Genomic DNA, 18,283 nt, shown 5'->3' on the forward strand with positions numbered 1-18,283 from the left:
TACCATACTTTTTGGTTCTATTACTTTAAAGTTAATGTATTTTTATTTGACCCCCTGTCCAGTGAGTTATGTTTCCAAAAAAGAGATTTTGTACGATAATGTTTATCACCAACTCAAAAAGTTTGATTTTGAGAAAATTGTCCTGTTTCCTGGGCTAGATAAAGTCCTTAAAATCCTAAAAGTCTTATATGTTTATCTCAGATCTTTGAGCAACATTGTTTTTATTTCCAACTTGGTTGAAAATAAGACAAAGATGGAAAAAAAGTGTTTTTTACCACTTTCTTCCTGAATTAAATTTTCAGATGTGTTGTAACATGGAATAGCCCATTGAATAAGAAGGGAGGGGGAGCACCCAAAACCATCATTAAAGATTAAGCCTTTTAATGTATTTTGAAGCACGTGAAGTGAGATTTAGAAAAAAGAAATACTTTCAATTGAAGAGAACTTCATAAATCAGTTTTTAAGAGATGCTTTGGGGGCCCCTGGGAATCTTGGGGCCCCAGGCAACTGCCTGTGTTTGCCTAATTGTAGCTACGCCCCTGCTGATGATGCTTTTAATGCGGTGACTGTCCCATACCAGCTTTAAAAACCTGTCCAACCAAAGATCTCCAGCAGTCAGGCTTTAATTAAAGTGTCCTATAAACAGAGTGCTCAGCTTCATTCAATGAAAGGTAATATTTCCTAATGAATGACAGGAGGAGGCAGGTAGAGAGCATACCACACTCACCTGTGCATGTTTCTAGTCAACATTTATCGCAGCCCGACATGTTCCCCCAGCAGAGCAGCAAAGATCCATTTCTGGAAACACGGTGACACCGACAGCAGCAGGCATCGTGTACTGCTGCTCCTTGTACTGTTTCTGTTAAGATGGGCCCTTCAGGACATTTTCCCTCATCAAAACCTGAAGGCAAAAAGCAGTTAGAGGAGCTGGATAAACATAAAGGCATTTCCCCCATGTATTAGGTATGGCTAATTAGATTTGATCTGTGATCCCCTTAAGGCTCCTACCACCTACTGTAGTCTTTAAACTGTGCCGTAGAAAGCACAACTGAGCATTAATAGAGATATTAATTATGAAGCAACGTGCGCAAACAGCTCCAGAATTTATGCTCAAGAATAATTATGCAGCAGAGGTAACTTCACATCACAATCAGGTCCTGAAAATGTCAGGTGTGCAGCAAAACAGCAACAAAACCAAACCATCTCATTACCCGGCGCATCTTTAGCCTTTCCCTGAGAATGCCACAGCTCATACAGGCTGACTGAAGACCAAGGAAGTGAGATAAAAAGAGAACAACAAACTCCACTTTGAAGGGAAGAGCCAAAAATAATTTAATGAGTAATGCATGGCCTGTTTTGTTGGAAACAAACTGCACGTCTTCAGGGCCACAGCTCGTCTTGGGAGCACTTTCATTATATCTACATTGTGATTAGCAGAGCCTGGGGTTGCTTCACTGATTAGCACACTTAGAAATGATCACTGATTTGAACAGTATCTCCTTTAGCCTCAAACAATCAGCACTTTGTTCTAACACATTAAAAGGTTTCTTACATCATCAGAGGCAGGAGACACGCAGGAACACAAAGAAATGAAATTAGCACAGAGCGCTCTGCCTGACGAAGAGGAAGGAGGGAGGAGCATGTTGTTGGAAACACGGTGAGGAGTGTGAACATTACCTCACATGCACAATCAGCTCGCTCATTCTGTGCTCAGTTAATTATCCCAGCAGCCCCGGACATTAGGCAGGTTTCCATTACTCGACCAGTTCAAGGCTGTGAACTAATAGAGTCAATTCAATAAATGTGCTATTTATGAGGCTGCCAGGATTATGAGACCTGTCTGGGGAGAAGATGAGAGATACTGGAGCAGTAACACATGTTGGCCCCTCACTGTGGTTTACACACAGCATCCATATGTATGCATACACATCCAAACACCAGAACAAGATTTAAGCATCTAATCTTCACTTATTGATCCTTGTTGTGGAAGCCCTGAGCAGACATGAATCTAAACCGTGTTTCAGGACATTTCATGCGCCAAACTGCTTTTTGTGCATCATTTTAAATATAATGATCTGGTCTTGTGTCTCCTCTTGGATACTGATTGGAGTAACGTGAAGAGGTGATGTAATACTCTTACTTCTTCATAACTACGGATGGTTTGGAAACCGTTTCCTGTTCATAGATTAGAAATGTTTCAATCCATTGATATCGTTAGCCTTTAGGATAAACCATTCCTTTATCAATTATTCACATTATGCCAGAGATGTCCAACCTTACGCTGACTAGTCTGCCCCGGCTAGCTTAGCTTGGCAGATGATAACAGTTTCCCAGGGAAACTCTGATTCAGGGTTTTCTGGTGAAGTTTGACTAAAGAACTGAACACACAAAGATATAAACATTACTGTCTCACAGGAGATTCCTGTTCAATACATTCAACATGGTATAGATCTCCTAATGGGCCAAAAACCATATACACAAAATGGTGCTAGCTTCATGCAAACATATACGAGAAATTGAATTGATATGCTAGCAGTTAGCCTGCATTGGTATAACTTCAGTTTTACAACAGGATGTCATCTTTCATCACAGAAACATAACACAGTTACTCTTTATAAACAATAACGGCAACTCCAAACGTCAAAATACTCACAGGTAAATAGCAGTTACATGCAGGCTCATGGCTGGCTTCATAACTACGGCAAGGTTCCAAACTACTCAAGCAAATGCTATAACCACTTTGGGACACTAGATGGCCTACAGTCAATATATGACACATAACAACAGTACATCGTCAGGTGACGTGTTGTTTTGACGTATTTTGTTTATTTACGTCCATAGATATTCAGATCAAGAATATGAAGTGACCAATTATACATGAATCCACTTATAATTTCAATAAAATGTTGGTGACTCAGAAAACCTGTAAAGCTATTTTTTCCACAGAGAAAATTCACAGGAGGAAATGATAAAGGAAGCAATAAGGGCATTGGTATTGGCATTGATCAACCCCCCCCCCCCCCCCCCCCCCCCCCCCCCCTGATTCACAACTTCACAAACTATGGGAGTGTAAAAAAACCTCATCAGTGACCAGTTGCAGAAAAAGAAACAACAGCATGAGACATTTTATGTCTGACATCCCAATGAAACCAGTGTGTTTCAGTGAAACATTGGACGTGTCTTTCTCTGAAGAGCCGCTCAGCAAACTGGGCAGAGTAACGCACACACAGGATAGAGAGTGGAGATCAAAAACACTGCATTGATCATGGATGGTGAATGTATGTGAGTTAAAAAGGAGATCAATGTATAAATGGACAGTTAGGAAACTTAAGTAGTACCTGGAAGGTAGCACAGAAGGTTTTTCACTGATATCTGACTGTGTGTTTGTTTGTCACTTGAGACTGAACTTTAAATCAGATTCATTCCTCTTGTTATCTCCAGGTCAGATCATGTTGTTCAATGATTATAGGAGCTAGTTTCAGTTGTTTACTCAACATCTTGACTTTTCTCATGTCTTCATCAAAACACTTAGTAAACGGTCTCATTCGCTTTTAATCCCTCTTTTAATCACACAGTTTAGCAGATGATAAGGCTGAAGCTGTTCATTACAGAGGTGTAGCTGACCCAACTGATGGATGAGCACGGTGTAGCTGTTAGCGAGGAGGCTAAAGGTTAACACTTTGACCCTATGGGCTCTAATTTAAAAAATAAAGACTAAAACAGAGAAATATTGGAAATCACGGGTAAATCCTGAGTGACATACATTTATTTTGTCTCTTTTTTCTTTGTCTTTTTTCTCCCTCTTTTCTTTGAATTAAATGAAATGAGAGAACCAGATATATACTCAGTATCAGATGTTAAGGCTGTTTATTGTTTAATTGTTAGATGTACATCAAACTTCCAGCTGCCGTCAGGTTAACTTTCCATTATGACAAACGGCTTTAATCTGACATCAGATGTGACGGGACAGTTAATATAGATATAAATGTATATGCTGGTTCAGACGGTTACATTAAATAGTGATTGCTCTGATTGTTTACTGCATTAAAATATGCCTGACACTCTGGAAACCTGCCTCTGAGGCTTTGTTGACAGTGCACACATGTGCGCTTGTGACCAAATTACAGCGTCATAGGGTGCGCTCCGCTTTGCGCCGAGAATAGACCAGCTGGTGAGCTTTCAGCGCACTTTCTGCACTGTATTCGGCACTAAATTGTCACTGCACCCAACATGAACCTGCCAACACCTCCCCCTGCTGCGCCGTCAACTCCCCCTGGCCCCCCACACCCATCTCTGCGCAGACGGTCTACCAAATTGTCAAATTGGCAGCGTAAGGCAGTGCGGCGCACAAAATTAACATTGAGCAGAGTGAGCCAGGCTTTCGCCCCCTGCGCTGCGCCATGAAATTAGAGCCCTATTTGTTAGATGTGTAGAGCGAGCTTTCCTGATATGACAATCACCGTCAACAGGCTTCAAAACAGAGGCCATATTTTATACAGTCATTACCATGACAACAAGTTATGTATCCGTATCTATCTCATTATTTTAGGATAACAGCTGGTTTTCAATCTGTGGATTAATTTGTCTGATAATTTTAAGATCTTCTCATAAAAGAAATAAAAAAAAAAAAATCCAAGATCAGGATCAGTCAGCCCCCATATGGAGAACTTATCATAAACCAGTGTTTCCCAAACTTCTGATCAGGTGACCCACTTTTGTGGAGGAATAAGCCACGGCGACCCAATCCAAAAAATCTAAAATATGTCCAATCAGTAAATCCACTGACAGGATAAATGTTCAAAAATAAACAAAAGGTTTTTTAATCATGTTTCTGCATCATCATACTTCTTTGGTACCAGCTAAAAGGCCTAAGAGACACATTTGACAAATGCATTACAACTTTGTTCGGCTTACACTCTGAAAATACATTTTTACTATGACAGGTGAGCCTGCTTGCTTTTCAGAATTGTATCACAGCCATGTGTACAAGATGAGAGAACAACACACGTACTGAGTGCAGCATCAAGTCTGTTTCTGTATTTTGTCTTCAATTTTGTGAAAACTCCAATTTGTATTTGTTTTGTATTTGACTGTTAGAGTCAAGTTTATGTCAGTCATGACAGACAAGAAAGAAACTTCTATTCTATTCTATTCTATTCTATTCTATTCTATTCTATTCTATTTTTATGCGGTTGTGACAGAGATAAGAAGCAAAATACATACAGATATGACAGTGGGAGGAACCAATCATCAGTAAACAAATCATTGAGGGGGAGACTTCTTCTGGTTAGGGAAAGTATGAATTTCATGTAAACATTCTGAAAACTAATCTGGCGACCCAACAAAATCTCCGGCAACCCACCTGTGGGTCAGGAGCCAGACTTTGGGAATGACTGTCATAAACAAGTCAGGTATCTCTGACTGGTATCTCTGACAACCAGATAAATAAGTTAGGATCTGGAGAAACATCCTGACAGAAGACCAGCATCAGTCAGCGATTGACTGGCGACCGGTCCAGGGTGTACCCCGCCTCTCGCCCAATGACAGCTGGGATAGGCTCCAGCCACCCGCGACCCTGCACAGGATAAGGTGTTTAGAAAATGGATGGATGGATTATAATTGTGGAATAATTAACACTGACATGTGAGCAGTGTCTTCCCCTAGTATTACTTCTACTACTATTATTATTGCTATTAAAAAGTGATCCATGCAATTTTGTTCAGGAAGTTTGTATCCAATAAGTAGCCCTCCATACCACTCATCTTACTTGAGGTAGCCCTCAGTCTGAAAAAGGTTGGTGACCCCTGCTTTAAACTGAATATTAACATTGTCCACAGAGACTCAGGCCTCAGCTCCAAAGTTAGGAGCAACAACCTCTGCTTTAGTTCTGAGAAGAAACCAGCACATCCTGCTTAGCCGTCTCTCTGATAACACTACGCCCTGCACACAGGGACAGGGGTCCAATGTTGCATTATGGACCCGATCAGATGCCACAGTATAGACATGATGGTGGGTGTAACCTGGACATCATCAGGAGCTTAGCTGCAGCGTTTTGGACCACTCGTAGGCGGTTTAAGAATGCATGGCTAAGACACTAAGAAGACAGTTACGGCTCTCTAGCAGAGATTAAACAAAAGCATGAACATTCATCTCCAACTCAGCCCCGGGGACTCAACAGGTCTGAGTCTGGCTGTGTTTACTAAAAGGTAAAGAGAGGATCTATATGCAGGTCCAGGCTCAGGCCAGGCCCATCTGGACACCAAGATTACACGGGGCAGGTCTGACAGAAGAGGAAAACACTTGGAAACAGCTTGTTATCACGGAGAAAGCAGCCCTGTTTCCTCTGGACACTCATGAATGAGCTAACTTGTAATTCGTTTTTATTCTAAAAGAAGCTTTTTGTGTACAGTTAATTAAATCAATGATTAGTCATTTCAAGATAAGATGGTGAGATCTTGAAGTAATAATAAGGGGAAACACGAGCCATGATCAGAGGACAAAATTAGTCTTTTTGGTACCCTTCTGTCAGGGTGCCAGACATATTGGTCTGACCCCAGAAGGTGGAGATAGAAACACTGCAGTCTGTTGATTGGTGGAAGGAACTATCACTTTGTCCCAGCTTCAACCATTTGCTGCGTTTCTCTCAACTCCCTCTTTCTTCAGATTTCCTATAAATACTGACTTAAATGTTTGGGAGCATTGCTAATAACCCCATATTAAAGACTCTACAGCCCCATTTCCACAGAGTGGTCCAGTATGGATCAATACAGTTTGGTACAAGTCAGCAGGAGTGATTCTAGAGTCCCTTGGGGCCCTAGGCAAAGATTCACAGGGGATGCCTCCAACTGGTGTCTATCGGCCTAATAGAATAAATAACCATCACTAGTTATATCTTCATCGCTACTTTCTGCTGGAGTCAGAGGTGAGGGTGGGGCTCCTTTGGGTAGTTCAGAGCCAGCGCAGTCATTGCAAACTCTCCTCGTTGTCAAGTGCTCTGTTGTTGCTCTCTGCAGCCCCCTTTTAACTCTGTGGGTTGCATCAGTAAAGCCTGATCTTGTTTCCACAGCCCACCGTGTCCTTCATCGTAGACGGTGTGTAAGCTGGATGCTGATAACAACATGATAGCGGGACACAGCGTACCTCGCTAATAAAACCAATGAAAAATGCTACGCAGTAAATAAAAAGCAACGATGGAAGAAATCCAGCAATTCATTGTCGACTGGAGGTCTTAACATGCCAGGGTTATGTGTCATTCTTTGTTACGGCTGTCATACAGGAAGTAACCATTCTTTCCACCAATCAACAGACTGCAGTGTGTCTAGCTCCATCTTCTGGGATCTGATCAGTATGTCTAGCACCCCAACAGAAGGGTACCAGAAAGTGGGACAGTACAAGTTGGTAAATTGGGGACCTGTCCTGTTTTTAGTCAAAGGAAACGCCACAGAATGCGTGCTGTGCTGAGACAAACTGAACTGAACCGTATGTATGCATGTCCACTCAGGGCTTCCATACTGTTCAGACCTCCTCAAACTCTTTTTTGTGCACATCAGTGGGAACTGTCGGTGATGAGTCAGTGTCAGAGATTAAAATAGATCCGTTTTTATTCCTGGGTCTCAGAAACACACTCTGCCTCAGTCCTCCAACCCTTCTGATTCTCTGAACTCCTCTCTTCATTCTCTCCACCCTGCCCTGTTAAGTGGCCTCTTAATAATAAGAGCAGCTCCAAATGGACGTTCTGCTCATATATCACGAGTGGTACCCTCCAGTAGAGGTGCCTTATCCAGGCACAGGGCAGTGGTTCATCATCTCTGTGGAGGAAAAGCTTTAAACAGCCAGCTTACAGGCAGGACCATTTATTTAGAGAATAATGAGGGGGGGGGGGGTTACAAGATCCCAGGAACATCAATTCAACACAGCCTGCTGCAAAATTCTGAGTTTGTTTTACCAAAATAAAAAAAAAATGCTCACAAGAAAGAATTCTACCCCTCAGCCAATGAGCATTCATTATATTAATGGCTCCATTGGAAATGTTCTGATGTCAGCTCCTTCTCTTCCACTGTGTCCTTGTGTCAGCTTACATCAGGCAAATTCGTCCAGTGAGGAGTTTCTTTCTAAGTGTGGATCATCTAAGGTGTGTTGTCTTTTTTTCACCTCCCAGGGCTGTGGAATGTCCTTTCCACCCTCTCTTTGTCTTCATCCCACATATCATTCATCTCCCCAGCCTGTCAAATCTCTTTACAGCAGCAGTAATGTCGATAAATGTCCTCCATTACAGCTCGTTTTTGGCCTCTGAGTGTGAGAAGGCTCTCTGGCGCCCTCACCTGTCCCCTCCAGAGCACTGCAGTGTTTCACACAGACTATCTGAGGGCAAAGAAGTGGCACACTGAAGCATTTTACCGTTCAGGGGAAAACAGACATGAAGATAAAAGTTTAAAATTGGGTTTGGGATAAAATCACACAGCGCCTACTCTGCTGAATAATTAAAGTGAATGTAGCAGAAGATTTATAGAATATAAAAGGCTTTAACTGTAGTGTAAAATCTGAAGATGGGAAATAAAGAGAGGAAATAAAACTACAGTTTCAGAATTCTTCAGTGGAGGGCATCATGAAGATATAAAAGCTCATAAGGTCTGGGGAAATACTAAACTCATATTTCAGACATGCTGAACGACTCTTAGTAAGTATCAGTACAAACAGGAACGCACACTGCAGCCTCCTCCCTGCACACACACACACACACACACACACACACACACACACACACACACACACAGAGCAAACTTCAGATCTATCAGAGAGGACTTTATCGGACACAGACAGGAGAAGCGTTTAACAGTAAAAAGCTGTTTAATTGCAGAATATATTGACAGAACACTACAGCAATAAAAACACTGCCATATTGCTCCTATTTTACATGAGTTACAGCGCAGCTTTCCAGCTCACCAACCCAAACAGTAATACAGTAAAGATGAGAAACAACACACAGAGCAGCCTGCACCCACAGGAGGCCGTGTTAACAGAGACACACACTTTATATTAGACTCATAAGAACAAAGACACGGAGCCCCCCAGCCCTATGGCAGCCACAACAGTAGGTCACAGCACCAACTGGTCACACTGGGAGCAGAGGGAAAGAGACAGAACTAAAGACAGGAGAAGAATCAAAACCAAAAATATGGATTACTTTATACGTACGCGTTACATACATGACAGGAAGTGACTTATCACTGTCCAGGGTCACTCAGAAAACTGGCCTTCACCCCCTCACTTTACATCCTCTTAGTTTGTACCTCAGTCCATGAGTGCTGCTGTTTTACTACCAAGCTTCAGTCTGAGAGTAAGAACACAGCTTTCTCACCCCCCACCCCCCACCCCCCCTCAGCTACCGCAGGATCCTGGGAGCAGACCTGTCATCAGTCACCGTCTTACGGAGCCTCACCCCGCGCCGTATAGTCTTCAGCATATCCAAGTCCTCCTGTGCCACAGAGGACGGCCCCTGAGGGGCGCACAGAGCGGCCTCCCCCAGCGGAGAGCTGCTGAAGGGGAAGTGACCCTCACCCAGGGCGTGGGCACTGGCCACCAGCTCTCCTATCTTCTCCACCAGGCTGTGGCGGTTGGCAGCTAGTAGGGGGTCCTCCTCAGCACAGAGGGGGGCCTGCTGGGTATAACCAGTCCTGTCTACCCCCCCTCCTCCACACCCCCATGAGGTATCAGGCAGGCTCATCCTCTTTGGCGACGCCTTCATGTAATCCCCAGCTGCAGGGTCGTCGCTGTAGAGAAATTCCTCGCTGTCTGCACGCTGCTGGGACGGGCTGGCGTACCCTGGGGACCCTGGCACAGTGGGGGTCTTCACTGGTACAATGGGGGGCCTGATCGGAATGGGGCCCGACGTAGACGGTGTGCGTCTCACTCCAGTTTTGGAGGAAGGTGTCCTGCGGATGGTGGCAGTCCCTGAGGTGATGACTCCAGAGGTGCTCCCCCCTGAGCCGTTCGGGGTCCCATGTGGGCTCTTCCCTGCAGGCAGACCTGCTGTGCTGGCCGGCCTCTTGGTTTGGATCATGCGGCGGTAGCTCTGAGCGATGTTACTGTGCCGCGGGATGGTGGAAGACTTATCAAAGTCTGCCTGTCCTTCACTGTCAGCGTCCCCGTTCAGAGAGTAGCACTCGTAATCAGAACCTAGAGGAGACAGAGAGTAGTGAGAGGAGTTTTACGCTACATAAAGCACTTAAACTATCCTTTTGATTATTTATTTTCAGCTAATAAGCTTTGGTGCAGAATAAATTACAGTCATGAAGCACTGAAAGCTGTGATCGCTTTGCTTTCCCAATTACAGCTCAGACCAGCAAGCATTTCTATCAAAAGGTGGTGAATCTGAGCTGTACATGGCCTCCTGTGTGTGTGTGAGTGTGTGTAAGTGTGTGTGTGTTACCCTGAGAAGGGATGGTGTCCTCAGAGCATGATGGGGTATTGGTCTGGGTGCTGTACCCGCTGGAGTACTGCAGAGAGTCTCTGCTGCTCTTCTGCTGCTCCATACTCAGACCTCGGGTCAGAACCATAGCAAGAGTGCTGGCTGCTGGGGAGAGCGGCTCGCCATGCTGGAGACAGACACACACACGCACACACACAAAGATCAGCACAGACATATATACGCAGTCCACGCAGGCAAACGTGAACACTGAAATTTACATTTTCACTCTTACCTTGGCTCCTATGGTTCCCGGGCCAATCCTCCCTTGGTGTGGATCATCTGATTGCATCACAGAATACCCCAGTGGACTGGGCGGGGCTTCAAGTTCTCTCATCTTCTCCACTGACCCTCTCCTGCGGTGCAGAGTGCTTGCCAAAGATGGCTCACAGGAACTCGATTTGGCCCAGTCCTGCAGCAGCAGAAGCAGACAGGACAATGAGAGCCTCTTCCCAGCATGCACCTCCAGTGTTTTCCATCCAACAGCCATGCTCAACACTGAGGCTGCTGGTTTGGCTCATGGACTGGTCAGATGCAGATATGGACCATCAGGCTATCTAAAGCCGTGTTTCCACCAAGCAGTCTGGTTTGGTTCAGTACGGTTTGGCACGGTTTGTAACAGTTAAGCCTGATCCCGTTTGTGTTTCCATAGCAAACTGTGCCCTCTTGTGGTAGGTGGCGTGTAAGCCGGATGCCGAAAGCCGCAGCTGTTAAACAATAGCGCAACACCGTAGCAGCGCGACATAGCTTACCCCGCTAATAAATCCAACAAAGAAGAAAAACGCGACACAGTAAACAAAGAGCTCGGATGGAAGAAATGCAGCAGTTCGTCCTCCCTGTGATTGTCATGTAGCTCTTTGATACAAAGAACAATCAAGCTTTGTTTCAGAGAAGTCTGTGTGCCACCAGGAGAAATACAGCTGCTGTCACGGGGTAAGTGATGATTCTTTTGACCAATCAACGATCAGCAGTGTTGTTGCTCCACCTTCCAATATTGGATCGGTTCAGTCTGGCACCCATACGGAAGGGTCCCAAAAAGTGGGACAGCTCTCGTCTTGGTTATTTGGGGATCTGTCCCGGGATAAGTCAGTGGAAATGTCAGAAAATCCGCGCTGTACTGAGACAAACCGAACCAGCCTGCTTGGTGGAAACGTGGCTTAAGTTTAAAGAAGCGATGAAGCCAGCTCGGTTTGGCTCGTTGGAGAACAAACTGAGCTCGAGGAGCAGCAGAAACTGGTGACTGTGAGGTCAGTCTTAATGAAGCAGTTAACACAAGAAGCAAAGAAGCAACAGAGGTTGAAAAAGAGAGAGAAAGCAAAAGTCAAACTGCAAATGAAAAACAAACCTTCCAGCTAGGAACCTTTGATGTGGGTGAGGGGGTGTTGGATCCAGGGGAGTGGTTAAATGTGGGGGACGCAGGAAGTATGACAGAGAGAGGCCGGATGGTGCCAGTGTGAGAGAAAGCAGGGCGGAAGGTACCGAAGGATGAGCATGAGCCAAACTGCGGAACGGACAGACAAGTCTGAGTCAGAGTGCTCCACATCCATGAAGAGCCCACGTCACAGCGCGCCGAGGCTGTGGAGTGGAGCCCACAGGCCTCTTTAGGCTATAGATAACACACAGTGCACAGTGTGTGTGTGTGTGTGTGTGTGTGTGAGTGTGTGTCCATCACAGGTAGATTGTTAAGATGCATGCAGTACTAACCGCTGTAGGAGAGCTGCACTCGCTGACAGACTGGCAGGTTTCTGAGGCCTCAGAGGAGGCAGAGCTTGTTGATTTCTGGGAAAGGGAAGATGGAGTAAAAACAGAGGGATGGAGGAGAAAATGTAAAGAGGTGTGTGTGTGTGAGTGAGAGATGTAGAGGTGATAGAGGTGCAGCAGGTGAGAGCTGGAGAGGAGTGTTGATGAGCTCATGTGGTTATTTTCAGCTCTGGGGGGGATCTATATGCAATACCTCGGATTGAAAATAAAGTATCCAGTTAGATCTTTTATTCAGAGAGGAACATTGCATCAGCTGGTTTGCACAGTGGGCTCTGTACGCTGCAATATGCTCAGACCGTGAGAGTCTGAATAACTCCATCAGCCCAGCGGGATAAAAAAACTCAACATGTGCAACTGGCAAAGCTTATTGCTGGGAAAACACAGAGCTGTGTCTGCTTATTGTGAACAAGGTTTATAACTGAAATGCAAATGAGTAAATATTAAAGCTGGCAGATGGAGAGGCAGTGTTGTTAAACAGAGAGATTTATGTAGATCCTCTTTGTCTCCTCTCTGATATGAGTCTTCAGACTGCTGGGTAAAGCTGCTGATTCTGAGGCTGGTACCTGGCTGGTGATATCCGAGGGCATGGGTGACGGAGGCTTGGAGTGGGTGTTTGCGTCTTGGGACACGAAGCCTGAGTCGTGGGAGGAGACGCTGCTGAGTCGATGGGCTCCTGCTGAGGGCATCTGAAGGAGACTGAAGACAGGAAACCACATCAGGATGGAAACAAAGACAATACCTACGTACAACAGATGATGCTGGGAAAATCCAACCAAAGGTGTTCATTTGTGGGCGCTTATTGACATTAGGGATGCACTGGTCCAACATCTCTGGTTCCAATACAGATACCAACACCTGGACTTTGGGTACCGACCCATACCGATCTAATACCAGTGTGAAATTTTAACCTGCATGCCCTTCTGTGGGATTAGACTGGTAATGTTTTAGGTAAAAGGCAAAAAGTGAGTAAATGGAACTACTGAAGTTAGTATTTTTTCAACTATAAAACTACATGACTATAAAGCTCCAGAGGGCTGACCAATCAGAGGCAAGGGGGTTTTGGAGTGAGGAGCCTTAAATAGACAGCAGCTATAACAAAGTACTTCAGAGGGAGGCTGAAATTAGAGCTTCCTAAAACACAAGAGAGAGAAAAATAGGAATTTTATTTGAGCTAGTAAAGATGTAAAGATACGACTGGGGGCACCAGAGGGACAGAATAAAGACTTCAAAAAACATGATACCCCTGCTTTAACTGTTAAAAGAAGCCTTATAAGAGGAGAGTAGCTATGAGACACTTCAACCAAATGTTTCTCTTGAGAGTTTTCAACTAGAAAAGGATTTTTAAAGAATTACACAGCGTATACCCCTGAAATGATTTCCCTGTCAGCTTAAGTCGCACGCTCCTGTGAGAAACTTTTCAGAAAAGAGGAACCTTTTTATTAAATATGGATCCAAAAGTTGACTTTTGGATCATTCATCATTCACAGCTGCAGGAGGAAGTTCCTCTCACGCCAGGTGCTGAGATAACCACACACCCACAACGAACAGGGGTGCAAAGGAGGTGCAGTGTGTGTGCAACCTATGGAAAGGCACACAATGAAGGCAAGAGCGGCATGCTAGCTCAACTTGTTACATGTGCAGAGTGTCATACTTATGAGCAGAATCACTGCAGTAGCTCTTGCATCCAGAGGATGGTGTGTTTGTGGACAACAAGGCTCAGAATCACCTGCAGGAGTGAGTCTTATTCAATGACACCTTTCTAAACGTGGTATGCCAGGGAAAGAATCTTGTGTCCTGACTGGAGCCTCAGGAGGAGCGGTCTGCCCATCGTAATGTGAAAGGTCGGGCGTCATGGCTGCCATCAGTCTGTGTCTGTGTCCATCATTTCCCCTCTCTTTGTGTTTCGTTTCATTTCCCCTGTGCATCTCATCGACAGTTAAGAGCAAATAGACACACAGCTATTCATGAGGACTAAATAGAGTGTTTTGCTCTCCTTTCATTGTTTCCACTAAGGCTGAATTCACAGTTAGCATGTCAAACATGATGTGGATCCAGATTTTCTCCCTCTGTTTTGTTCTGAAACTTGTTTTGGGGGAATTTAAGCGTAGGCTGTGCTGAAAACAGAGAAGCTGAATGAAATATAGATCAGAGACTCTGGAGCTGTGCAGGCTTTGAGCTTGAAGATTGTAAATGATGCCATTCTTCTAAATTTGGTGCTTCAAAGAGCATTAGCAAGTTAGCCCTTCGTTCTTTGATTAGGCTTTCCCTCTGAACAGCTGTCTCTGGGCTTTTTGTCATTCTCACTCAGTGCCGCTTCTCATTGTCACCCACGCACCAAGGATGTGTGTGCGTGTGTGTGTGTGTGTGTCCCTCCTCCAGAATATATCTGAAGTAGTCGTCCAGCCTTAATCTCTGTCCTTTGGGGTAGGGCTTAAGGAGGATTTCCAAATTAAATATGACAAATTAAATAACCTTAAATCATTCAGAAGCAGACACTGTTCTTCTGTCCTCTCCATCTCTCCCCTGAGCCTGTGAGAAACTCTCAGTCCTCTTCTTTCTCTCCATTCTGTGCACAACTCTTTGTCTCTCCATCACAGTTTCTTATTATTTTGGAGCAGAGAGCTGTTGTACACGGAAAATCCTGTAATCTTTGGGTTTTATTTCTTTATTTTCTGCTCACAACAGACTTAGACTGCATGTCTCTCTGCAAGGAGAGTTTTCTATGAACTTGAGCTTATTAAAAAACTTTTTTTCAGGCTGGCTGGATAAACTGAAGAATGCAGCAGCTAGGCTGAAGCCACGAACGTTTGGGAGGAATAAGCTTTTCCTGACTGGTAATTTTCTGTCCTAAAAACATCAGCGTGCTGTGATTTCTTACTGCAATGAGCTTTAAAATGAGAACACAAGTCAGTGGTTACACCGTGAATGGATAGAGATCTCTCTAACAGGCTGCAGTGTTGATTGGTTAAAACATGAGTCACTCTGTTCCCACAGCACGGTGAGGTGAAGAGCTGCGATCACAGGGTTTGATATTCTCTGAACACAGCTCTGAAAAGGTTCATCTGCACACTCATGTCCCGGACTGCACCGTAAACACTGGACTAAAAATAAATAAACGGATGAAGCCTCATCATTGGACTATAAAGATGCAGATTCTGCTTGTTGTGCAGGCTCACAGCTGTCGGGCTGTGATGTTTCACAGCTTTGGACCTAATCTGGCTGTAAGAAGCCTGAGAACTGCAAATCTGCCAGGAGCTAGAGCTGAGACGCTGGCAAGATACGCCTAGCAGCGCACAATGACAGCACCTGATCGTGTGTGTGCGTGTGTGTGTGTGTGTGTGTGTGTGTGTGTGTGTGTGTGTGTGTGTGAGGGACAAGTCGTCTGGTTGTGTTCTCATGACAACATGTTTTAGTTAAATCTATTTCTGCCAAGTGAAAAGAAGCTCACACAAAAAACAGCAACTCTGAGCATGCATTGAATAAACCATCAACAACACTGTGCAAAAAGACACCAACATGCATGAACACAGGTGCAGCATGAGCGAGGGAACACGGCAAAACCTCCAGGGTTTGAATTCCAGTTGGGCCCGTTTAGAGAGTTGAGGTCTTGGTGTTGGTTCTAATGATTCTAACTCTATGCTGGTGTGAAACCAAACCACTGTGGGAGGAATTTCACAGTGTTGATGACAGCACACACCACCAGGCAGTGTCACTTTAAACATCCAGAACAAACAACAGGAATATCATCTGTTTTTAATGCACTCGTTGCATTGTTCCGCTGTGCTCTGGTTCCTCCTCATTTGATTTTCAGTTTGAATACGGAGTGTGAAAGCAGGGCCTCGTCATCCCTCTCCTGAAGCAGGAGGTGTCTGAGAATTTACCACAGAGTTACCAGTGCAGATCAAAGTTAGTTGTAAACACAAAAACTATTGAAACTGTGAGGGAGGAGGGAACAGCAGGTATGGACTACCTGTGCCTAAGAGGTATTTTATGGACGAGGTCATTGTACAGATTTTTTCAATTCTGATGTTCCCTGTTATTTTATGTTATGGACTTGTAGAAAAAATGATGTTTGAGATAGAATTCAGGGTTTTAAATTGACTCTCTTTAGTGTATTAAAAACTGCTGTGAGGAGGATCTGTTTTAATGTGACTGCCTTGACACTTTCTGGACCGGAGTCTGTGACTTTTAACCAGGCCTGTGTTTGTTTTGGAAGAAATTTTCTTTGTTTAATAACTTTTTACTGAATACAACGCAACGGGGTAAGGTACAGACCTGATCAAAAGACCAGTTGAAAAATAGCTAGAACATGCATTTTGCACATTTGGCCCATAATGAGGTTTTATGTAGAGCTACAATATGCAAAAGCAAGAAGAGGGAGTGTGACAGAACTTGGAACTTGTAATCAAAAAAAAAAAAAATGAAATAGGTTGTTTATCACCTGATCAAAAGTTTAAGACCACAGGCTATTAAAGCCAAAATCTGCTCCAAATGTTCATTTTCTGTCAGGCATTCACACTGTCATGCCCTCCTGATGGCTAAAGCTAAGAAGCTGTCTCTTCTTTAACGTAGTCACATCGTCAAGCTGCATAAGCGAGGCCTCTCACTGCGTGCCATTGCTGCTGAGGCTGGACGCAGTAAGACAGTCATTCTACATTATTTGAAAGATTCTGAGCATTATGGAACAAAAAAGTCAAGCAGACCCAAAAAAATTACACCTGGGCTGAGCTGGAGGATCTGATTGGCTGTTCGTCAAGACACAGGGCGGTCCTCCACCCAGGTAAGGCCCTTACTGCTGCCGACTGTGGCACAATAACCGTCAGATAACATGTGACAGCACATAAAAAAGTGACTAGTTATTAACAGAAGATGTTCATTTACATGAGATCACAACCTATGTGCTCGTCTCGTGGTACCAATAATCATAAAACTCCAGTCTAGCGGTGTGTCATTGTGGACAATCGACACACTCCAGCTCCACTCCCTCTTCAGTCTGTGACAGGTTCAGGCTGGAGTCTGCAGCTTCTTTCAGAGCCCAAACACATCTTTAAAAGACAACTTTCCACCTTTCTGGACCTGAACGGAAACAATTAATAATATTGTGGCTTCTAACAGTCAGACATCACAGATGAATTAATCAAGGTATAAACAAAGGCTGTGTAAATCAAATGTATAAAACTCTGCTGTATTTTACTTTGTCACATCCACGCTGCTGAATCACTGCAGTGACTTCCTTGCAGATGAGTTTTTTCTGATTTGCTCTGACGCCACTTTTCCAACTGCCAAACAACACAGCGTCATTTCCTCTCTACCTCTGTTGCTATGGCGTTGTTGATGATCAGCACGGAGAAGTTCACTTTTCCCCGTAATGCGTCCCTCCATGTCAAATAAATTCTGTGGGTTCAGCCAGCTGAACCTTGAATATTTAGGGGCGTGTTATGTAAATCAGATTGTTTTCAGCCGCCACATTTATCAAGAGCTGATCAGGCAGTGATTGGCCCTGGTACGCACATTTCATAAAACACACGTGAACGTTGTCATAGGATTGTTTTTACACCCAGATCTGCGCCAATTCCCACGCAAGATTGATAAATGAGGGCCTGTGTGTGTTGAATTAACACTCCTGATTTCACTGTGTCTCTGTGTTTTATTTATATGACTTACACTATTTAACAGTCACCAAATCCTGCTTAATAAATAATGTACCGAATGATCTGCTTCTTTTCGATTTCATCTTTTAACTTCCCATTAAATTCCCTCATGAAGTGATGCTTTTAGTGAGATGCAGTAACAGATGGCTAAACCAGCACTCCTTTCTATTAATAAGGTTTCCTGATGATTGGTTGTATATTTAGTGGTCCAAACTTCTCTTGGAAAAAGGCTCCCACACATTCACCCTGCTCCTCTGATAATCCATGTCAGATCTAATCCTTCCTCTAACAGGGTTCAGGGTGAAACACTCTCTGAGTCTGTATGTTTTCCTCCTGGTTGTCCCTGTTTTATTGAGCACACGCTCTCAGCAGGGACAACCAGGAGGACAGCCCATCTGAAAATGAT

General features: G+C 44.2%; 1 protein-coding gene across 3 annotated transcripts in view; it reads right to left on the reverse strand.

Moving 5' to 3' along the window:
• Positions 1–8,866: 8,866 nt before the first annotated feature.
• mtss1la (MTSS I-BAR domain containing 2a) overlaps positions 8,867–18,283 on the reverse strand; it is a 36,426-nt gene continuing 27,009 nt past the window's right edge. The window contains exons 10-15 of one of the 3 annotated variants that reach the window (XM_074677552.1): positions 12,790–12,922; positions 12,170–12,244; positions 11,811–11,966; positions 10,701–10,877; positions 10,430–10,595; positions 8,867–10,176 (exon numbers count right to left, since the gene is read on the reverse strand). In XM_074677552.1, the coding sequence (XP_074533653.1) occupies positions 9,383–10,176; positions 10,430–10,595; positions 10,701–10,877; positions 11,811–11,966; positions 12,170–12,244; positions 12,790–12,922 (1,501 nt within the window). In that variant the 3' untranslated portion in view covers positions 8,867–9,382. The remainder of the gene's footprint in view (positions 10,177–10,429; positions 10,596–10,700; positions 10,878–11,810; positions 11,967–12,169; positions 12,245–12,789; positions 12,923–18,283) is intronic. The other 2 variants (XM_074677553.1, XM_074677554.1) reach the window with 2 other exon arrangements.

Source organism: Halichoeres trimaculatus, unplaced genomic scaffold, assembly GCF_033239565.1.
Source record: "Halichoeres trimaculatus isolate MK-OKI-2021-1 unplaced genomic scaffold, fHalTri1.1 fHalTri1_scaffold_10, whole genome shotgun sequence".
Classification (NCBI taxonomy): domain Eukaryota; kingdom Metazoa; phylum Chordata; class Actinopteri; order Labriformes; family Labridae; genus Halichoeres; species Halichoeres trimaculatus.